General features: G+C 34.7%; 6 protein-coding genes and 2 non-coding genes across 9 annotated transcripts in view; 2 read left to right on the forward strand and 6 right to left on the reverse strand.

Moving 5' to 3' along the window:
* The window catches only part of LOC111437425 (AP-2 complex subunit mu), a 7,718-nt gene extending 7,324 nt beyond the window's left edge, over positions 1 to 394 (reverse strand). The window contains exon 1 of the mRNA XM_023075397.1: positions 61 to 394. Within this exon, the coding sequence (XP_022931165.1) occupies positions 61 to 143 (83 nt within the window). The 5' untranslated portion in view covers positions 144 to 394. The remainder of the gene's footprint in view (positions 1 to 60) is intronic.
* Positions 395 to 429: 35 nt separating this feature from the next.
* Positions 430 to 501, reverse strand: TRNAM-CAU. The gene has a single exon. It is a non-coding gene; the product is annotated as a tRNA-Met (tRNA).
* A 329-nt stretch (positions 502 to 830) lies between these two features.
* On the reverse strand, positions 831 to 3,030 carry LOC111437467 (acetylornithine deacetylase-like). The gene is made up of 9 exons (XM_023075460.1): positions 2,645 to 3,030; positions 2,317 to 2,561; positions 2,132 to 2,240; positions 1,907 to 2,045; positions 1,759 to 1,834; positions 1,549 to 1,671; positions 1,310 to 1,463; positions 1,192 to 1,225; positions 831 to 1,109 (listed from the first exon to the last, which is right to left on the reverse strand). Exons 1-9 carry the CDS (start codon positions 2,972 to 2,974, stop codon positions 1,000 to 1,002), a joined length of 1,320 nt encoding a protein of 439 aa, XP_022931228.1. The 5' UTR covers positions 2,975 to 3,030; the 3' UTR covers positions 831 to 999.
* Positions 3,031 to 7,769: 4,739 nt separating this feature from the next.
* Positions 7,770 to 9,255, reverse strand: LOC111437469 (zinc finger protein 10-like). The gene has a single exon (XM_023075462.1). It carries the CDS (start codon positions 9,238 to 9,240, stop codon positions 8,518 to 8,520), a length of 723 nt encoding a protein of 240 aa, XP_022931230.1. The 5' UTR covers positions 9,241 to 9,255; the 3' UTR covers positions 7,770 to 8,517.
* A 5,169-nt stretch (positions 9,256 to 14,424) lies between these two features.
* LOC111437468 (AT-hook motif nuclear-localized protein 23-like) lies at positions 14,425 to 15,668 on the forward strand. Its single transcript, XM_023075461.1, has one exon. It carries the CDS (start codon positions 14,672 to 14,674, stop codon positions 15,449 to 15,451), a length of 780 nt encoding a protein of 259 aa, XP_022931229.1. The 5' UTR covers positions 14,425 to 14,671; the 3' UTR covers positions 15,452 to 15,668.
* Positions 15,669 to 16,547: 879 nt separating this feature from the next.
* Positions 16,548 to 17,101, reverse strand: LOC111437423. Its single transcript, XM_023075392.1, has one exon. The coding sequence runs from the start codon at positions 16,965 to 16,967 to the stop codon at positions 16,602 to 16,604; it is 366 nt and encodes a 121-aa protein (XP_022931160.1). The 5' UTR covers positions 16,968 to 17,101; the 3' UTR covers positions 16,548 to 16,601.
* A 706-nt stretch (positions 17,102 to 17,807) lies between these two features.
* Positions 17,808 to 17,889, forward strand: TRNAS-UGA. Its single transcript has one exon. It is a non-coding gene; the product is annotated as a tRNA-Ser (tRNA).
* A 411-nt stretch (positions 17,890 to 18,300) lies between these two features.
* Positions 18,301 to 22,555, reverse strand: LOC111437488 (AT-hook motif nuclear-localized protein 13-like). 2 transcript variants are annotated; one of them, XM_023075491.1, is made up of 6 exons: positions 22,057 to 22,555; positions 21,907 to 21,959; positions 20,271 to 20,402; positions 18,916 to 19,077; positions 18,718 to 18,766; positions 18,301 to 18,657 (listed from the first exon to the last, which is right to left on the reverse strand). In XM_023075491.1, the coding sequence occupies exons 1-6, from the start codon at positions 22,508 to 22,510 to the stop codon at positions 18,482 to 18,484; spliced, it is 1,026 nt and encodes a 341-aa protein (XP_022931259.1). In that variant the 5' UTR covers positions 22,511 to 22,555; the 3' UTR covers positions 18,301 to 18,481. The 2 variants fall into 2 exon arrangements, with proteins under 2 accessions (XP_022931259.1, XP_022931258.1); XM_023075490.1 differs by having other exon boundaries at positions 18,301 to 18,766.
* Between the last annotated feature and the right edge of the window lie 6 nt (positions 22,556 to 22,561).

Here is a 22,561-nt window from a genome sequence, read left to right on the forward strand (position 1 = left end):
AAAAAAAAAAAAAAAAAAAAAAAAAAAAAAAAAAAAAAAAAAAAAAAGAGCTAAAATTACCCGACATCGTCACGGTAGAGACGATTAATGAGAACATCGCCTCGGAGATTGAGGAAATAGATGGCCGATGCAGCCACCGGCATGTCTGATCGAGCGGATCGTGACCAAAAGTAAAAAAGGCGTAGAACAGAACGGGGTTGGGGAAAAATCAGAAAGTAAGAGAGTAAGGAAGAGAGGAAGAACTGGTAGGACCGAGATCTGAGGAATTGGTCGTATGGAATGGCAGAAAATGAAAAATTTGGCGGAGAAGTGAAAATTGTTAGGAAGGGATTTAATGATCTTTCCTTCTGCAACTATGAACTGAGAATTGTTGACCCAACCGAAGATGTAATAACAAAAACAAAAACAAAAGGAAAAAAAAACTCACTTTATCAGAGCCAGGTTTCGATCCTGGGACCTGTGGGTTATGGGCCCACCACGCTTCCGCTGCGCCACTCTGATTTGTCATTATAATAATCAAAAAAATAATTCCCGGTTTTCCTAAGTTTGTTTTTAATTCTCTTTAGTTCTTTATATTTATACAATTTTGAATTTCTGTCTTTGTCCATATTATCGATATATTTCATGTAATACACTTTGTATATTTGTTTATATTTTTCATTTAATTAAGCTTTTTCCTAAAATATTACACTTAAACAAGTCTTTTTAAAAGAACATTTTTTTTTTTAATTAACCTTACAACTTATTATTCAATTATTTTTAGTGATTAACTTTCGACTAGTTCAACTTCGACAATTACTCAGTCGCTCGTGCAAACATCGAACACAGACTAAAATAACCAAAGAGGCTTTACTATAGCCTTTTTATTTAACACATAATACAAATACAACAAAAAAAAAAAAGCATACAGAAATAATACACGTCACATTTGGCCACATTTATTTATTTATTATTCTTCAGTTCAATTTCGCTTTATGCGAAATACTGCGTCCATAATGCTTAGTAATCTTCTTCCAACTGGGAGATGATGCTAGCAAACACCTTGTACCCATTGGCCATGTCACTGTAATTGCAATACTCATCGTTTGCATGGTAAGTTGCGGTCAAACCTGCATACGTAAATCTTACCATTTGAATATTTGACAATTTAATAGACAAATGATTATAAATAGAGAACTTTTTCAGTGTTACCGTAGCCAATAGTCTGAACATCATAGCCGTTCTCCTACGAGAAGTCATAGTAAAAAGATGAGAAACAAAAGGAGGTGGAGAGGAAAAGAGAATGAATATGGGGAATATGCGTTGGAACCTGAAGATCCTTAACGAGTGGGAGACTTCCTGTAATGGAGTAAGGATTGACTTCTCCTATAACTTCCTTGGTTGCATTATATAAAACTTTATACCCACGAGAATTAAGATCGCATGCAATCCCTGATATCAACTCACCATAACTCACTTCAAGCCTACAAACAATAAATTTATGAGCTGAATTGGATCCATTCGATTCAAAACACTTCTAATCCAAAACAGAGACACAAAAACACCCACTTTCCCCTGAGTCCTTCATCCGGCAGAGTGTACTTTGAAACTGGGCCTCTAGATTCAAGATCCTCCACGTGTTCGTTGATGTAATTAACATAACCAGAGATCTTCGCCACCACATCGTTCACACTGGAAGAATCATTAACACAGAACACTTGAGCGTTGAAGAAGAAGAAGAAGAAGAAGAAGAAGAAGAAAGGAAGCATGGTTACTTACTCGTAGAATGGAGTTAACCTGACATCTCCTGCCAGACTACATTCTCCTGGAATTTGATTAAGCCCACCTCCTGGATCTAAAATCAACAACATAAATCATACAACTCCAATGGGTATCTAAAATCAAGCCATGATGATTTACAACTTACAGCTCCATTGGGTTGGTTTCATGGTGGATGGCGTTTCAAATTTATACTCCTGTTCCTTAGGATGAGGAGGAAAATCCTTATAAAAGTTCAACTGAATGGGTTTCAAAGCGTCCATCGCCAGCTCCAAAGCATTAATAGCCTGCACCATAATCAAACCTTACCTAAATCCAAATCAAAATCAAAATCAAAATCCAGCCCTGATTTGGATCATATCAACTAATTTACCTTATTTGGCAAACCACTATGGAAGAGGTGTCCAGTTGTTTTAATGAACCAAGGAATGGTACCGCCAGTGCCAATACAAGGTTGTGAATCCGCAGTATCAACCCAATATCTATATAAGAAGAAACCCAAATATAATAAGCCACACATACATAAAAAAAGAGTGTCTTACAAGAGCAATGACTTACAGAGGTCCTCCTTTTAAATCATTGAAGTACCCATCTTTCCAGAGTTGTTCTACTCCAATCCCTGGGATTGAACTGTTCTCTTCAGACACAATGAATATAACAACAACAGAGTTCTTGAGCTTTAATTTAGTTTGTGCAAGTTTCTTGAGGAGTTCAGTTAACAGGGCAACATGTCCGAGGCAATCAGTAGTCCCACGGCCACGAAGTTGATCTCCAGAGATACTCAACGAGAAAGGGTTAAATGTCTGTATGTACAAACAAATGGGTTATAGTTAAAACAATTGGAGACATGGAGAATGAAGAAAAAGAGCAGGAGGAGAATGAATACCCAAGCGCTGGGATCGGCAGGGACGACATCCATGTGACTCCCAACGAAGGAGACTACTTTGGCAGAGTCCGCGCCAGGGTAGCGTATGATCAAATGTCCACGGCCGGGAGTGTAGTTGACTTGTTTGATAATCAAGGGTCCACCATTTTCAGTGCTGTATGGATCGAGAACTCCACGGACGTGAGCGCCAACCAAATCCTCTTGAGGAACGAGGTCTGGTGGGTTGTTCTGGACGTACTGGGACTCGCTGATGAGATCGGAGAGTAGAGAAATGTAGCTTCCCTTCTCGAGCTCACCCAGAATGTCTTTGACGGATGCATTGGAACCCATGGCTGTGATTCTTGTCCAACAATAAAGAATTGCACACTGAATTGGTTACGTTTTTCGAGTATTTATAGGCCAACAAGGAGACGTATCCACTACGATTTCTTCTAAAAAAAACAGAACGCAAGGCTGGGGTAATACCCATCCCCATTTGCCATTATCCTTAGACCGTTACCCGCGTAGACTAATTTAAGAAATGATCATAGATTTATAAGTGAGGAATGTTAACCCATTATTATGAAATCTTGGAGAGTAGTGTTCCTCTCACAATTATTATTATTTTGACATGTGACTAAAGAAAATATTTAAAATTTTATTCACAAAAAATAATATAAACGTAGAAAAAATCCGACCATAAAATCTTTTTTTTTACGAGATTCATTCCTTCACAACATCTCAACATAACTTTTTTTTAAATTCTTATAAAAAAAGACGATAATAATAATAATAAATGAAGACCAAAATAAGAACTAAATCATATGATGTTTTGAATTAATTTAATTTGGCTGGAATTTAAAGAAAAATGTCCTTACCTATTGTGAAGAAAGGAATGTCGGGAAGAAATTATATAAAGCAAATAATACATATTCTATATTAGATTATTTTTTATTCAATATTTTCAAAAATAAATTAATTCCGTTATCAAAAGGAAAATTAAATTTTAATTCTTATCATTTTAAAAATTATGATAAAATTTACGAATATTGTAATGTGATAATATGCTTATAGAAAGGAAGGAGAAGTATATTTTTCGAGAGACCCCTCTGGTTCGTGTTTAGTTACATTCGTTTCAAAAGTGGTTTCTATTTCTATGTGTTTTCTTTCTCGCTTTCTCCATTTTTCCGCCATTTATGAAGTTTATTTCAATTTCTCAACGATAATTGATGACCGTAAGTAAGACTAAATTTGTAATTTAACTATAAAAAGTGAGAGACGTAATTAAAATTGCACGTTGAGAGAGCGTCGTGTGCATAGGCCAAATAGTGATCGTAAAGTTACATAGCAACTTGGATTTGGAGTGTTCGATAAAATTCAAATGAAAGGAAAACGTGCCACAAATACAATGTCCTTATTTAATGTAAATCTTTATCTTACAAATCGACTGCTTTTGTCTTTTTCGTTTGTGATAACCTTTAGCTTATTCTATTGTGAGGATGGAAGGAGAAAAAAAAAAAAAAAGGTGACAATGGAACGTGCCATAAAATGGTCCCTTTTTAATTCAATTATTTGTGGGGTTCATTCGAGAGTTATTAGACCTTCAAAAATAAGACATAACGTTACAGATCTAGAGGTTTCGATATAGTTTTCAATTTTGTTTAAACTCACATTTAAATAAATTAACTGAGATCACATTTGAATTGAAACTTACTATCCACCTTCCTTTTTTTGTGGTTCAATCATTATGAATGGACGACTTTTTAGGATCTTAAAATACATGTGAGTGAGAATAAACAAAAAAAAAAACTCGTGTTGATGTGAGAGAATAGTCATCGTTTATTTGTGTTGGGATAAGAAGGAATAAAAGATAAGTAAGATATACATAGAGATATGAAACATGTGACAAATCGAAACCTTTAAAATAATTGTAGTAATGGTTCATTATTGTTGTTCGTATTTACTCTTATTTTTCGGGATTTGGGAATTTATGTTCATACTATTCAACCTTTTCATACCTATTTTCAATGCATCTATGTTCATCCCATTATTGTTTATTATACCATGTGATTTTAATAAGTTAAACAAATAAAATTCGAGAAATATATAAAAAAAAAAAAATTAATCATGTATTAATTAATTATGGTTAACTTATGAATTTAGTGTAACTTATTTTAGTTTGAATTAGTTATGAAATATATGATATTCGGAATTTATTAGTTAGGAAATATATCTGAGATATTCGTAATAAGTTGAATTTGAATAGTAATATATTTTATTTTATTATCAGGATTTAGTTAGTTTATATTTTCTTTGTATATATTATTTAATATCTTGTATCCTATTTAAAGAGTGTGAATATCAATGAAGATTGAACATTCGATCCAATTTTTTTTCTTATTCTTAAATCTGTATTCTTTCGTTGAGTAATAATAATATTGTCATATTTACTCACACTTTTGAGTGGTAGATATTGCGTCAGGAAAGTAACAAAGTTTGAGAAATTCTAAAACTAAATACATTATATATATTAAGCAATGAGTTAGTTTTTTTTTTTTTTAAATTTTAATTTCGTCCTAAAAATGCGTAAAACAAAGTGTTTCACGTGACAAATAAATTAAATTAAAAAAAAAAAAAGAATCTTATCCTTAATCGGGATTAGCCCATGGGTTCGAATTCCCAGCCGAAATTAACAATCACTTTCCTTCTTGTTTGAAAATTTTCAAATATTATAAAATTGTCTCAATAAACAAAAAAAAATCATTTCCTAACGCTATAAAATTGTCTCGCAATAAATAAAAAAGATTGTAAAGATAAACGTGAGATTTCATATTAATGGGAGAAGATAACGAAACAATTTTTTATAAGTGTATGAAAATTACTCTCTAACAAGTGAGTTTTAAAATTGTGAAGTTTATGACAATATGTAACGAACTAAAATGAATAATATCTAGTAGTGGTGAGTTTGAATTATTACAGATAGTTTCATAGTGTGCCAGCTAGGACGCTAGCCCTAAGAAGAGAAGATTATGAGACCTTGACATTAGGTGACCCTCAAAACGTTTTTTAAAATGGCGGGAGGTTGAGGGGGATATGTTGCAAGCTGGGGTTGGCGTTGGGAGGTTGAGGCGGATATGTTGGAAGCTGGGCGATGGCGTTGGGAGGTTGAGGCGGATATGTTGGAAGCTGGGCGATGGCGTTGGGAGGTTGAGGCGGATATGTTAGAAGCTGGGCGTGGGCGTTGGGAGGTTGAGGCGGTAGGAGCATGGAGCTGGCGGGCCTATCTGAATGGACCATAAAACGGATGCGTACGCCCACGACCATAACGAATGTCGAGACAAATTGGAGTGGTGGGCTTTGGTTAGAGGAGGATGGCCTTTTCTTTGCTCACTTTTGCTTATATTTGATTTACTCTTCTCATATGAGTTAAAAATAAATGATCATATTTTATTTTACTGTTTAGAAAAGGCAATGATTTTAATCAAGTTTTGGACCACTCTTTTTGATACGTAACCGAGACACCACTTGCTCCCCCATTTTTCACCGTACACCAACCAGTAAACCTTTGTTTTTATTCCCTGTTCTTATTACTATAAAAAAATTAAAAAAAAAAGGTAATTTCAGTGGAATAAATGCGGTAATAACTTGACCACTGAACAAAAGGCTAAAAAAAAGATATGGGAAAGTACTGAGTTTGATGAGGTATGATGGAGCCCATGAAAATTCCTAAACCTAAAATTGGATGCATTTCCCCAAATAGAGTTATGACCCCTTTTTTAATTTCTCTCTGCGTACACCCAACCCAACCCGACCCAACCCGATTGACCGAACTAAACCACTGCTCTGCTCTGTCTCAATGTTATTACAACTTCCTTTTCCTTTTCTTTTTCCTTTTGGTCCCCCTCCCTCTCTTTTTACCCCCACATTTCCCCTCTCTTTCTTTTATTTACTTCCTTCCATCCCCACTCCCTCTCTTTTTCAACCTTTTTAACCGTTTCCATAAGTTCGAGTTTCGTAGGACTTGTGAGCTCGACAAGTTCGGGGTTGGATGATCTTTTGCGTGATTCCCCCCCTTGCCAATGGGGTATACAAATTATTTAAGTTTGAAATCATGTAACAACCCAAACCCAAACCCACTCATCCACACCCAGTAGATATGGTCTGTTTCATTCCCTTCTCTAATCAATACGTGATCTCACAATCCACTCTCTTTGGGGTCTAAGAACTCTAAAACGCGTGTAGCATAGGAAAAAAAAGGGTTAATAAGAGAAAAGGAAGAAGAGGGGAGAAAGATTCGAAAGGGAGAAGGGAAAGCGTGTGGGAAGTGGGTTTGAGGTTAAGTCGTGGTCAGTGCATGGGGAGCGGGAATTCCGAAGTTACCCAAAAATCAGTAATCATTTTTTTGTTCCTCCTTATCCCTTCATCGGCTTGTGCATGGTGGATGGTGTGTGGTGTATGCTCTCTATTTTTCGCCCCACAAATCTCTGCTTTTCTAAAAGCGACACTTCTCACAACACATTCTGCACAAAGCTCCTCTTTTCTTTCTTCTTTTTACCCCCAATTATGTCTTTCTTTTCCTCCACTCGTGTGCCATTTCCTATTATCGTGCCTTCCTTTCTCTGCTATGTTTAGTACTTTCTCTGTCTCTCTCTCTCTCTCTCTTCCTTTTTTTCTTGCTCATTCATGCTTATGTGAACCGAAGGTTTCCACGTTCTTGTAACAAATGTTTTGTTTATCTCTCCAACTGACGTGGGATCTCATAATCCACTCCCTTGGAGCTGGCAGGTAGCACACTATCCAGTGTTTGACTCTCGTACCATTTGTAATAACTCATGTCTACCATCAGCAGATATTGTTATGTTTAGCCTGTTACGTATCGCCGTTAGAATACGTCTATTAGGGAGAGATTTTCATATTCTTGTGAAAAAATGTTTCATTTAACATCTACAACTGATATGGGATTTCACAATCTACCCCTTGAGAGCCAGCGTGCTCGCTAACACACTGCCTGGTGCTTAACTTTGATACCATTTGTAATAGCTCAAGCTTATTACGAGCAAAGCTATGGCAGGTTGATGAAATTTTTGAATGCATATCCAATGGTTATTACAAAACCAATCACATCGTGGTGATCTCTTTTTCCAATACTTGGTTTCTTCCACTTAGAGATAGGAGGAAGGAGGGGGGGCTCTAGATTTTGAGTACACATTCCATAAGGCTAAGATTACAAGACTCTTAGTTAGTTCTTCTTATCAAAAGGGTTTCATCAAACAACTATACATATTCTCAACTAAGTAATCTAATGTTTGAGCTACATTCACCAAATTTCAAACCAATATCTAAGCAACACCTAATTGATATTGATCTGTTTACCTCTATATGCAGAGAATGATGATAATGTTCTTAAACCCTTCATTTAAGAACCAAAACAACAAGGGATCAAATTCTGCCCATAATCCAACCAATTGGATGAGTAAAACAGAAACACCCAATTCATGCAACTAAAATTCATCCTAAATATGAGCTTCTTAATTGGTTGAATGAATGATTTTGATTATAAAAAAAAAAAAAACAATAATAGAAACAAAAGCCATGGATGATGGAAGTAATAATCCCCACGGAAATGTAGGCTCAGGATGCTTACTTTTACCTTGAAATCTGTAACCTAGAAAAAGACATTCCACTGCACACTTTCTTGTTCAGTCCCTTACCTCAAAACCCTAATTTTTCTTTTTTCTTCCCAATAAGATTCTTCCAGAATTAAAATCTCCTCCTTTAATTTTTTTTTTTTTTTTTTTGAATTTTATTTCAATCCCAAACAGGAAAAACTTAACCCCCCAAAATAAAAATTAAAAAGAAAAAAAAGAAAAAAAAGAAATTGGCTTACAAATTGATCAATCTGATGATCTCTTCCTCAGACAAGCAGCTTCAAAATTAGAGATTTTGTGTCCCTTTTCCATGAGAGTTTGAGTTGAAGGAGCTTGTCCAAGCCTGAGCTCTAGATCAACCTCTTGGTTGCTACTTTCCATGGCTTGTTCATCACTCAAGGATTGAGGGAAACTACTCGCTCCGGCACGGTGATTACGAATCGGAAAGGCTGAGGCGGGCGAGGTCGAGGGCATGAAGTTGTTGAAGGAATGATGGGACATAGAGAAAAGAGAAGAGGGTGAGCGAATGCTGTAAGGGTTTGGGAATGGGTAGAGAACACACAACCCTCCACCATTAAAATCATGAGCTGGGATAATGAAAGAATTCGAAGTAGAAGAAGAAGAAGAAGAAGAGGAAGAAAAGGGTTTGATTGCGTTCGACGGGGCTTGATGGAGCCGAGCACGATCGCGACGGTGAACATTCATATGACCACCTAGGGCTTGAGCAGACCTGAACTCTCTTCTACAAAAAGTGCAAGTGTATGACCTAGGAGGCCAAGTAGTTCCCATGACATCAGCCGTGTCCTCCGCGAAAGCCCTGACTTCCCACGAGTCATCGTCGTCGACAACGTCTGGCGTTTGCATAGGGCTTGAACTGTTCGGAGTCGACCCGTCTCGAGTAATTTGAGAAAGAGGAAGAAAAGAAGAAGAAGAAGAGTATTGAAAGAGAAGGTCAAGGTGAGCAGCCATGGAGAGAAGGGCAATTATAATGAACTGACAAGGGATAGATAAAATAGGTATGATTGAGTTAAAATGAAAGGGGGAATGGGGGGAAGGAGACAAAATGAAGCTCTCAAATCGGTGATATCACCAAATTATTCTTAAGCAAACGCATTTGGAGTTTAGCTAGAAATTGACAATATTCTGATCAATTTTGAACTTCAAAACCCCCATTAACCCCAAACATCCAAATTCATCCAAAAATTTGAACTTTTTTTCTTCTTTGCCTTCTTCGCCTCCTTAATCAATCCATTTCTGAATCTGACATGCTTTCAAAACACATTGTAAAGCTCATCTTGAAATGGAAAAAAACCAAACACAAATGACAATCTTAGTGTTCGTTGTCTTAAAGAGACAGCCCTTGTTTCTGCCGTCTTGTGTTGAATGCCACCACAATGTAACTAAGATCTTCTTACGCTACCTTAAGTTTTCTAGTTGGATTCGCAGCTAAGGTTTTCAATTCATTAATAATCCCAAATCAATCCTATTTAATACCCACAATGCAATTATTGTGACCACGTCCATCCACTAGCAGACAATATCTATTAGGAGTGAATTTTTGGAGATATATGTGGAAGGATTATTGAGTTAGTTCGAGTTTGGACATAGAGGGGACCGAGGAAAAAGGGAAAAGAAAATTGATGTGGTTGAAATTTAAACAAGGGAAAGGGTTGGAGGAGGTTGACAACGACAACTTAAAAGTGCTAAATGAAATGAACAAAAATTCATTTCGATTAAATGTTAGGTGAACAAAAAAAAATCTTATCATATGATTTCATGGGGGCCATATTTCTTTTAAAATTTTCAACATTTCTCACTCTCACTCTGTACGATCCATAAGTTCGGTTGGTTTGGGTTGTTCGAAATTTTATTTTAAATGTATAAAAGGTGTTATTTTATGTTGAGGATCATTGGGCGTGAGTCCCACATTGGCTAATCTAAGGAATGATCGTGGGTTTATAAGTGAGTAATACTATCTTTATTGGTATGAGGCGTTTTGGGGAAGCTCAAAACAAAGCCATGAAAGCTTATGCTCAAAGAGAGTCGTGATTCCTAACATATGCACCATTGATTAATCAAAATTAACCTAGAACATAATTGTTTAATTAGAGATTTAATCTTTCATTATTTCTTAATTACACTGCGTTTTGGAACAGGCTCTATAATGGGTTTCACCTCAAGTTGTGGCCCAATAACCATTACTTGCTCGTTATGGGCCGAATCAAACCCCATGACTTGGCCCAATCAGAAAACGTGGAAGCCCAGCTAAACTGCAGTCTGCCAACAAATTGGGCCGTTATTGGGCGAAACAAAAAGCCCACAATAATTATAGACCTAAACCTAAAACAAACTAGATACTATGAGCTAATCATTATCAATCGGGCATGTCTTCTAATGATTATACATAACCCAAGATAAACAGTCACGAGCTATCATTATTAACTCTATCTTTTTTTTCAATTAAAAAAGATAAATTATTATAATATTAGATTTTAGAACGAGAGGGAAATTATGGTATAATGGGTGTGTGACTCATTATATGAATTTATCTGGCACCGTTGACTTTCATAATTTGCGATGACTTTATATATGTAATAGACAAAAAGGAATCGATAGTGTTTTTGTTGTCTTAAATAGACAAGTTTGCAAATTGTTATTCTTACGGTCAGTGAAACAAGAACAATTGTTGTTATGTGTATCTGCTTCTTTAGAATAATGACATCTTACTTTTTCTTCTTTTTCTTCCTTTTTCACTTAAAAATACGTAAATTAAAAGTTGACATTTCATTTTATTCTGATAACATATTTTATTTTATATGAAACCATTCCTTTTATCTTTTAAATTTTTTTAAAATAGATATATGTATTCAGTTACATATTTAGATAAATGGCTACCGAATTAAGTGTTTGGTATTTAATAAATATATAGATATAAATAGATAAAATTAAATAATGATAGCACGTCATACCTCTCGAGTATAATAAAATAATATTTAGATGCCGTGTATTTATAGGAATCATACGAATTAAGTACTATATATTATGATTAGGGTTGGAGATAAGTTACCAACGAATTTTATTTTTATTGAAAAAAGTAAAAGAAAAAAAAAAGATGAAATTTTTGGGAGTTTGAAGCTCACGCGGTTCGAAAAGAGCGTGGGAGTAGGAAATGAATGGATTTTGGAGGACCACCCGGAATTTAAGGAGAAGAATTAGAGAGACGGAGCGGTTCCCAATGGAAAATGACAGGCACCTCGTGGCCGACAACCATAGGTTGCCACTCTCAGGGCTGTGGTGACCTGGATTTGCACGTGAATGTCACTCACCTTCTTCCTCTCCACGCTTTGGTGTGGTGTTCATTATTTAAAAAAAGCCAAGTTAATCTCTTTATTATTAATTTAATTTAATTTAATTTTGGAGTCAATGCTCAAAACCTAAACAATATCCTTTATTTTCAGCTTTGACAATTCATATAACCCACTACCTCTCCACTTGCATTTTTTATATAATAAAAACGTATATTCGTTATGCTTTCTGAGTTCATATTGTGTATACATCTCACTTAAATTATTAAAGCTTACACGAAAAAGAACGATCCTTTCTCTACCTAAAGTAGGTGATGAAAAGTGGAAATTAACGAAGCCGACAATAACAGAGAAACCGGATCAATTGATGTCATTAAAATATTAAAAAATAATTAAAAATAAACGAAATAAAATGAATGAACAACCGTGAGATGCTCCACTACATGCCTCATGCTCCCAAATTGATATATGTAAATTAAATTACAAGTTCTAATGTTTGTAATTATAATTTGTTTAAATTAAAAGAAAAAACATAGGGTTATAAATTAATATTTAGTACGAGGATACATAGATATGTATATGTTTTTTTTTTCACCTATATAAAAAATAATATATTTTGTAGCTTGGGCATTATTAGATTTTGACAAGTTGCAAAACCCTAGCCAATGCTTATTTAATAATTACTTTTATAATTTAAATGTTCGTTGCTGCAAACAAAATCTTATCCGAAAAAGAATCTGTGCCGAAGTTTGTTTAGTGGTTCCAATTAGTCTTTGATTAGAGGTGAAAATGTAATTAAAGTTACACTTAATATTTTACTAATATTCCCTTTAATTTTTCAAATAAATACATAATACTATGAAATAAGGTTGCACACATGGCATTCATGAATTTAACATTAAAACCCTAATTTATATTTTCATTATTTATATATATAATACAATCTAACGCGAGTATAGTATAATATTTTGACATGTATTTAATTTAATTAAATTCAAATAATATTTATTTTTAAAATTTGTTTACAAGTATGGATAGTGTTTTATGATATTTGGGTGGAAAAATAATATTTGACAATTGATGAATTATTTAATTATTAATTACAATAGAAAAACCCTTTGAATATTTTACGACACACTGCAAAAATGAATGTGGATAAGGTAGAAAATTAGTTATAATATCCCTAATTTTTTTAATATTAAAATATTGAGAGATTTTTAAAAAAATGTATACCAACTCACTTAAAAAGATTATTAATGCATTAATCAAATGCTTAAATTGGGTTTATGTTGAGACATCGTATAATATTTTAGATATTATATCTTAATATTCTTTTTTTATAATTTGATTTATAGTATATATATATATTTTTAATATTTAATTAATTTATATTTTTATTATTGGTGGATATTAGTTACTGGCTTGTATCTTATTTAAAGTGCATGAATATTAGTGAAAACTTTTGATTCCAATTCTATTTCTATATTTGTCGAATATGAATGGATGCGGAGATATAATCTCCATGAATCCAAACAAAATTGAAGCAAAAGCAATGAATATTTGATTGGTCAAACCCTAGTTGGATTTGTTTTAATCCAAGTTGCACACAAATAAATAATTAATTATACTCATTAAACATTTATTTATTTATTTATATTTAAAATCCCATTGGTTGGATGCATCAAATAGCACATAAACAATTTATTTTTAAATTTTGTCTTATTCTCAACAAATGGATTACACCCTCAAATATAGACATCGCCATTAAATGACAAAAAAATAAAAAATAAAAAATAAAAAAATTAAATTTGTGTTTGAATTATTAGATTCCATGAAAAAAAAAAGACATGGTTCACGGTGATTTTAGAACCTAATTATTAATTTCGATATAAATTAAGATTTATTCGACTTAAAATGAACTATATTCATTAGACATACACATAAACTTCAATATTTATAGATTATGTTTCTAATTTAACCTTAAATTAAATTAACACAGTCGTGGTAAAGTTTGAAACTTTAACTATTTAGTGACGTGGGATTGAGAATTATATGGTAGCGGGATTCATCCATTAGGTTAGAGTCAAATTTTAAAAGGTTTTTTTTTTTTTATTTTAATTGAAAAGTAAAACAAAAATGGGCGTCGAAGGGTGGGATAAAAGAGGACAAAAGTGGACGTCCACATCACCATTTCCGCCCCCATTTGTTTTACCACTTTTCTTTTTAACTTTTTCTTTTAGCCTTTGAACCCTAACCCTAACCCTAACTTATGGTCAACTTTGTCGTAAACCCTGGTTAACTAATTTCTTCACCCAATTTTAAATATATAAGCATGAAATTATTTTATAGAAAAAAAGGGTCCAATCATACTCATTTTACATTAATTATAGTAACGTGAAATTCATGAAATTTAGGAAACTTTATAGTTATTCCATATAATTTATCATTGGTATTACCCAACTTTTAAATATTTTATGAGCTACATTTTTGGGTACTTGTTTTTTCTTTTTCTTTTTTAAAATTAATTTACCATTTATTTTTTTAAGTCAAAGGTGGGAGCTAATTCAAAGTATTAGCTTCATGGATAAGCTAAGATCCATCTATTTCCATGGATTCCATGGATGGGTTTCAACCCATTTTTACTAAATTAAAGTCTAACCATATATATTAATTAATTTACATGGATAAGCCAATGGTAAAAAAATTCAATCTTTTTTAATAATAATAATAATAAAATTATTGTGGGAAGAAAAAGAAAGGAAGAATAACAACAAAATTTCAACAAATTATTATTTTATAAGACATATACTTAGCTCTTACAATGTGTGTGTGTGTGTGTCTCTCTCTCTCTAAAGCTCCATTTCTCTCTCTAATTGGCTTCTTCTTCGTCTCCATTAAGCCATTGTTGTTCTTATAGTTTTATATATATATGTTCCCGAATTAAACAAACCCGACCGGGAACAGTATTTTTCTCTACATTTCAGTGCTTTTAAATTCTTTTTTAAAAAAATTCCTCCTTTTTAATATTTTTCATAGTTTTCTGTTTTTTTTTTTTTTTTTTTAAGTGTTTTTAATAAGATTGAGTGTATCAATCCATGGCTGGTTTGGATTTAGGCAATCGCTATATTCACCAACTTCAAAGACATGATTTCAACCTTCATCACCCGCACCACCACCCTGATTCTCAATCTCACCATGAAGACGAATCAGATCAGCCGTTGGATTTTGTCTCCGCCGCCCCCGCCGCCACTGACATGGTGGTCTCTCGCCGTCCCCGTGGCCGTCCAGCTGGCTCCAAAAACAAACCCAAGCCCCCGGTTATCATTACCCGGGAAAGCGCCAATACCCTAAGGGCTCATATTTTTGAAGTTGGAAGCGGCTGCGATGTCTTTGATAGCATCGCTATCTACGCCCGCCGCCGCCAGCGGGGGATATGCATCTTGAACGCCAACGGAATGGTAACTAATCTCAACTTACGCCAACCGACCGGGACCGGCGCTGTCTTAAACCTACAAGGGAGGTTCGAGATATTATCGCTTACCGGATCTTTCCTCCCGCCGCCTGCTCCTCCCGGCGCTACTAGTTTGACTATATATTTAGCGGGTGGTGAAGGGCAAGTCGTCGGTGGGAATGTTGTCGGAGAGTTGGTGGCAGCCGGGCCAGTAACCGTCATCGTCGCATCGTTCGCGAATGTAGCATACGAGAGACTCCCACTTGAGGACCAAGAACAAGAACAAGAACAAGAACAAGATCAGATGCAACCACCAACATCACAGGGCGGTGGAGGCAGCGGCCCGTTTCCAGATCCGTCTTCAGGGCTTCCTTTCTTCAATTTGCCTCTAAATATGCAGAACCAAATTCAGCTACCATTCTAACAAATCAATTGGTGTTGATGTTCATGGGAGACTCCAAATTAAAGGTCAGAACTTTGAGAAGATTTCATGAAATTCAATTAATATTTATAGTTTCTTCTATGTTCATGGATTGTTGTAGTTCCTTAATTTCCTTCACCCTTCTTTCATGTTGTGAAAAAAAAAAAAAACTTTTTTTTAAAAAATTAATCTTCGGATAATATTGTAGGGTTTGTTTGCATATAATAATTGTGTTATCCTGGATGATAAACTCAATTAATACTCGCTAATCACAAGGTTTAAGTGGTTAGATTAAGATTAACATCTCTTTGTTATCCATTAATGAAATATATAATATTGATTTAGTATTTGGAGGTAACAAATTTTTACTATTTTTGTTTAATTTTCATAACTATTAATTGAAAAATTGTAATTTAGAGATTTTATTTTTTTTATTGGTGCTTAAACTTTGATTAAGTATTTACTAATATATATATATATATATATATATATATATATATAATTTTGCTACTATTTATATAATTATTGAAGTCTTGTTTTCTATTGAAAGTAGAATAAGAGAAGCTATGTTGGATGAGTTTATTTAATTCTTAAATATTAATGATTTTTTAAAAAGACTTTTTTTTTTTTTTGTTTTTTGTACGAGTTTTCTTTCTATTTGTCACATCATACAAACGGATCAAATGATGTTATGTCAACATTTTACGTATAAGTAGTAACGAAAAAACAAAATGGAAGCATTTTTCAACGAAATTAACTTGAAAAATAGAACATTTGTTTTTTATATTTAAACTAATATGAAATGTTGGTTGAATAAAGAATTTTAGTAAACATTGGGCCTTTTTGGGCTTTGTTTGGGCTTTGTTAAGTACAAAGCCCATTTAAAAGAGCTCTAGTGGGCTTAAAATTGGATCAAATTGTCCAACGTGGGAATTTACCCTAGTGGGGTAAAATAGTAAAAATGAGGTTAATTGTAATTGGATAAAAATTTGATTTTTCTTAGACCCAATTGAGGGATATAAAACATATTAACAAAAAATTGATGAACAAAGGTGTTTAAGGAATGATTCTGGACCGTTTTAAGTATAAGCTCTCGTAATTCTAAGAAATAGTATTCATTGATCGTAAACTCATGATTATTCTGATTATTGAGTTAAAAATCTTGAGAATAAAAGTGGAGAATTTCGTCTAGATTGAGGGTAAGCAAAGAGGAAGAATCGTTGTAGATGAGCCAAAGGAAGTGCTCGAACAAAATAGCATCAACATCGACAAATATTATGTGTTCTTCCCTTCTTCTTTTCCCCTGTTTTTCTTCGAATCTTCCCTTTTCCATCAGAACCCGAAAAGGGTTTTCTTCTAACACAAATGGGTCTACCAGGAATTCTGTCCTCTCCTTTCCCACCACCACCCTTACCAGGCTCTCCGATTTGTTGAGGCGGCGATAGGGGAGGCGTGGGGCGGTTCTCCGGCGTCGTCTCTTCATGACGTAGCAGGGGAGGAGGAGGACTAAGCAATCCATTGTTGGGAGTGAATGAAGGGGAAAGATGAATGGATGTTTATATAGAGATTGAAAGGGTGTTGGGTTGAATTGGTGGAGGGTAATTGTATTTATTGGTGAAGGGTCTCTCTCTCTCTTTCTCTGGATCGAAGGATCCGTTGAAGAATCTTCTGGGTAATGTCGAAGTTTGGAGTGGGGATTTTGAGCCGTTGCCGACTCCATTTAAGGTTGTGGGGTCAACTTAGAGCAGTTGATTGACTCATTCACACAGACCCAGACAGACAAGTAAGTCATAGGGCCTTCAAAGTGGAACCATTATTGCCTTTTTTTGCTTTGCTTTCGGATTTTAATCAAATATTATATCAAAATCTTTTTACAATTTATAACCAAAAAAAGATTTCTGTGCTGATAAAGCTTGATCATAAATCATATTGTTGGGATATAATTTTTGATGTTGACGAGACATTTGAAGATTCTATGTAAATGACTAAAGGTTGAAATATTTCGTTATGTACTTCAGATTCACTTAAGATATTTCATTTGGTTTCGTGTGTTCCTACTCAAATATATATATATATTTTTTTAATTAGAAACTTTTTTTTTTTTGTAGAAGAAAAAAAAGTAAATGTAAAACAAGGTAGGTGGTGAATGTGAAAATAATAGAAAAGAGTTAATTTAAAAAAAAAATAATTATTAAAAACAACAGAAAAGAAAAGAAAAGACACGTAATGGTTGAATTAGCTGTCAGTGTTGGCTTCCGTTTCGTCTTAAAACAACGCGGCCTTTGCACGGATTTGACTCGGTCAATTTGTCGGTGTTTAATTATTTTTATCTTAAAATTTATGCCAAAATAACCAAATAGTCGATATGTCCGAGTGGTTAAGGAGACAGACTTGAAATCTGTTGGGCTTCGCCCGCGCAGGTTCGAACCCTGCTGTCGACGGTTTTTGTTTAAATTTCCTTTCTTACGTTTTTGGACATTTGAAATAGACTTGATAACCTCTTTATATATCTCTCCTTTTATCAATTATATATAGATATAAAATAATTATAATAAACTTGATAACCTCTTTATATCTCTCTCTTTTGTATCAATTATATATAGATTTAAAATAATTATATAACTCATAAAAGACAACACCATAAGATAAGTGCTATAATGCAAGATGGGATTGTGGCGTATTTTCACTGTCTGGATACACGTTGACAAGCATTCTTACTTTTGTGAGTCGGTAACTTGAGAACGTGCTAAAAATCTCGAATTATTTTTACCATAAAAAAATGTGAGGATCTCGTTATAGCGCCATGCTTCCTTCAGTGCTGCGGAAAGAGGGGGGGAAAACAGAAAGCAAGATTGAAATAATAATCTTTCTTAATAATTACCTAAATAAATAAACATAAGCCCCTCTATAAAATACTTTTGGTAATTAATTGCGAAAGTTAGATTCACAAAACGATGTTGAATGTGTGTAGACTGAAGAGCATCATCATCATCATCCTAATGCACTTCTCACTGTTAGTTGCAAAATAAATCCTCATTGCTGTGTTTGGCCTGCCCACAATTGGTGGTACATCTGCATGTTGTGGATTGGCTGGCTGCTATTACTGAACATTCCGGGATGCCTATTGTTAAGAGGGCTGCCTCCGTTGTCGGCAGACGACTCGCCACTCGATGCCCCTAACGATGGAGGGCTGGCTGCAGCTGCTGCTGCTGCACCACCAAAGTTTATCATTTGAGATGGTGAAGCAGAGGATCCAGAATTCAGCATACCTGTGTTGTTGGACTTTTTATCATTCTCGAGAAAACTTCCCACAACCACCTGAGGATGCAATGAAATCAGAGTGTTTGTAAAGCATGATCTGTGAAGTCTATCAAGTACATGACGCCTTTGAAGCGCTTCGGACATAAGTTATATGAGTGTTAAAAAACAGTTTCTTTGAAATAAGGATACCCAGGTAAAATTAGTACCTGTACTTGGGAACTTGCCATTAGCATTCCTGCAACTCCACCACCAAGAACCTGTCCGTCTGACCCAGCCAGCAGCACACTCAAACCACCTGTTCTACTTCGAGTTCCATTATTCTCCGAGAGCATAAAGGAGCCTGACAGAGAGATTATCTCATACTGCCCCTGCATAAGATTAGATAAATGTTTTTCTTTTAGAATCGATCTCAAACTGATCCTATATAAGGTTGCGCCTATTTTCATAGGGGATTGATCACATACTCAAAGCAGAGCATATTGCACCTGTTCTACTGGCACTAGTACGGAGTTTTATTGTTACAAAGTCTATATTTTCTAGTTTTATACTTTTACGACCTACAACCATAACCTCTACGAATCATCTCGGCATATTCTTTAATATCAACTGGCACCTATTTAATTTCCGGTGGAAAGATCGATTGTGTAGGAATTGTTGAGAGCCCTTCCAAGAAAGGCCACTAGGCCTATCTTCATATTGACCAAGCCCTTTTTTCTTTTATCTGTCCATCTTGCAATAATCATCTGCATTTTTTCTTCCACTCTCTCCTTTATCAACCGGGGAGTCCCTTTCCTTAACCCTTAGCTTAATGGTGATAACTTCAAGTCTAGAAAATTATCAGAAACGTTCTCACTTGGTGACGATAAGTTTATTGCTAAATCATGGGAAGGCACACAATGTCACCTGTGCCAAGTAAAGTGCATTTCTCGAAATATAAAATTCAGTTCTACATCAAAATTAGAATACATGGTAACATAACATAAGATGATTTAGCAATGGAATAATATATATTTTTAATAATATAGGTTTTTTATACCGTTTTTACCTTCAAGAGATGCTGAAAGAGATCAGGATCCCTTAATTAGTGTAGTAGAAAAGGAGAAGAAAAGGCAAAAAGAAACTTGGTGATTGCCTTTATTTTACTGTAGTGCAAATGGTTATAGAAAAGGTGACCCAGACGATCGTCCACGTGAATGCACTTTGCAGGCACATGTGGCTCCTGCCTAACCTTAGAAACACTGCCTATGAATCACAGAATCTCTACAACATCAGAACTGAAAAGGACTGTGCATACTTGGGAGGGAGCATGTCCCTACTACTTATTGGAAACAAATGTTATCCTAACCTGAGCACACTTAAATTGAACAATCCTTTTCCATTTGCTATCCAAGGTCCATGTAGTTGATTTAATAGCTATCAGATCGGAATTCAGCGAAGGCTTCAAGTTTACATGAGTTGATGATTAATTCAAAGAGGCAAATACTAGATATGATAAAACATTAGTAATTATATCCATGCAGAGAGTCAATCAGCTATGCAATTCAAAAACAATTATAAGCACCTCATATGTCACAGAACCACCAGATGTCATTGAGTGTCGAAGAGTAGCATTACTGATGGAACCATTTGCAGAGAGAATGAAGACAGTTCGTGGTCCTTGCTGTGAGAAAGCCAAAATTTTTGCTGCTACGTCCTGCAACCATGTAAGCATGAAACCCGCATTACGACCTAAGAGTCTCCAATAAAATATTACTTCTATCAATAACTCTCCACTAAAAGGAAGAAAAGGAACCATCAAACTTGCAGGCATCCTCACCTCCAAACTCGTGCAATACATAGAATTACAAACTAATGACCTATTAGAGATGAATCATAGCTATGCTTACATACTTTCTACCAGATTAGTTGACCTATTAGAAAGTTGGAATTTAGTCTTTGTACTTTTAAATGTTAGAATTAGTCCTTTAGTTTAATAAAACTGGAAAAAGTAGTACTTACTGTATTCGTGGAGATTATCGAACCATATGGACCACTTATAAAGTTTTATCAAACCATAAGAAATTCTAACTTTTAAAATTGTAGGGACTATGTTCTAACTTCTCCAAACCGACTAGAGTTGTAATTAACAATAAACCATGAAAAGGATAATCTAAAAAATAGAAGTCCCAACACCACTGATAAAAAGATTTGTCAAGAAATAAAAAAAGGACTACCGAGAGAGAAGTAAAATTAATCCAAAGCTCAGAGGAACAATGTAAATCTTAAAATCATGTTGCAAATAACAAGATATTCATTTTGATGCTTTTAACAGGAAATTTGACAGCTTCCAAGCAAAAAAACTACATCAATAACATACAATTTATTTTACGCTTATTCATTGCACGCAATTTGCATTCTGGCAACTTCTACCTAAAAAAAAACCATGTTCACAAGGTAGTTGCTAAGTTTACGCGACTACAAAATTCATTCTTTTTGTGCTACTTTTGTTTCCTTTTGAGAAGAATGTTGCCTTTGTTTTCAATATTACTTATAATCATTTCTTAAATCAAATATACAAAGCCTCCATAACATACCTAAATTGACTGAATTCACTCCAACAACAAGCTAAAACTTCATGGAATGATATCAATGCATTAATACTCAAGCTCAAATCAGTTTATGACAATGCCGTCATAATTTAGCTAATAGTTCAGTCTATCGTTTATCAATATCGAAGTCAAGGATATTCGGTTCCTTAAAAAGGATAAAAAAAGTTACATTAGATTTCATATACAATGCAAAATAATTTCTGCGTCGTGAAATAATTCATCTTTGGTTGTAGATATCACATGATCTAACAGATAAATTCAGGAATGTCACATTTTCTCCACAAAAATTGATAAATGAAGAACTCTAATATGGATATAACTAGAATGAACCAGCCAAGGAGACATCCAGAAATCCAGTATCCCATTTAATACAACATATTCTGAATGTAGTTTTATACAAAATCCGTAGTTGTCCTAGAACTAGAAACAGAAACAAGGGGCTACTGCATCACTTCCCAATTACAGCATGTTCTTTTACGTGCATTGCAGTCATTCTAATAAACGCGCATAATCTTGAACGCTTAAACTAAAGATCACTTTAAAAAGAACAATCTTTCAAATTTCAATAATTATATAAAAAACAAGCTAAGAATTATACAGAATACGCACCTCACCAGGCTTCGCCCATACTACGTGAGGAGTAAAACCAACACCGCTTGATCCTATCCAACAAAACGTCCAGATAATATCAATTAATATGAACAAAAAAATGCAGTTCCAACACAAAGAAAAACAAAAGAGTAATTCAATTGACGATACCAATAGCATTCATCTGTTTCTTCCCCGAGCCTGGTGGCCTTCCCCTCGCTTTCTTCGCCGGCTGCTCCAAATCAGGAGTGCCGCTCAGATCCCCGTGACCGACAGAAGACGCCATAGTGGTAGGTGCTAAGCCTAAGGCAATGTTACCATCAGGCGTGTACTTCCTCGGCCGTCCTCTCTTCTTCTTCCCCGAATCAGCGTTGAAACTCCCAGAATGAGATCCGTCGTACGGAGAAACATTCATAGAATCCAAAGGCACGGACGCAGGGGCGATCACAGAGTTAAACGGAAATCGCGCAGAAGGCTGTATCATCTGTGCCGTGGCCGGATTTAGACCAAGCGTGGAAGAGGCATTGTTGTTGGCGTTGGACATGCCTGGCGAATACGCCGTCGGTACTCCGACCGTCATGTTGGACGGTGCTGAGAGTGACGGAGGAGTATCAAGTGAATCCATTAAAAAAAAAAAAAAAAAAAAAAAAAAAAAAAAAAAAAAAAAAAAAAAAAA

This window comes from Cucurbita moschata, unplaced genomic scaffold (assembly GCF_002738365.1).
Source record: "Cucurbita moschata cultivar Rifu unplaced genomic scaffold, Cmos_1.0 Cmo_Scf00063, whole genome shotgun sequence".
NCBI lineage: Eukaryota > Viridiplantae > Streptophyta > Magnoliopsida > Cucurbitales > Cucurbitaceae > Cucurbita > Cucurbita moschata.

Bases quoted from the DNA above. Each gene is read 5' to 3' on its own strand.
- LOC111437468 (XM_023075461.1), top strand. From the start codon at position 14,672: ATGGCTGGTTTGGATTTAGGCAATCGCTATATTCACCAACTTCAAAGA.
- LOC111437469 (XM_023075462.1), bottom strand. From the start codon at position 9,240: ATGGCTGCTCACCTTGACCTTCTCTTTCAATACTCTTCTTCTTCTTCT.
- LOC111437467 (XM_023075460.1), bottom strand. From the start codon at position 2,974: ATGGGTTCCAATGCATCCGTCAAAGACATTCTGGGTGAGCTCGAGAAG. The intron at 2,562-2,644 runs GTATTCATTCTC...TTGTACATACAG, and splicing joins CTGCCGATCCCAGCGCTTGG to ACATTTAACCCTTTCTCGTT. The intron at 1,835-1,906 runs GTAAGTTGTAAA...TGTTGATTTTAG, and splicing joins GAAACCAACCCAATGGAGCT to ATCCAGGAGGTGGGCTTAAT.
- LOC111437488 (XM_023075490.1), bottom strand. From the start codon at position 22,510: ATGGATTCACTTGATACTCCTCCGTCACTCTCAGCACCGTCCAACATG. The intron at 19,078-20,270 runs GTGCTTATAATT...AATCTTATGCAG, and splicing joins GTGGTTCTGTGACATATGAG to GGGCAGTATGAGATAATCTC. The intron at 18,767-18,915 runs GTACTAATTTTA...TTGCATCCTCAG, and splicing joins TGGCAAGTTCCCAAGTACAG to GTGGTTGTGGGAAGTTTTCT.
- LOC111437423 (XM_023075392.1), bottom strand. From the start codon at position 16,967: ATGGATTGCTTAGTCCTCCTCCTCCCCTGCTACGTCATGAAGAGACGA.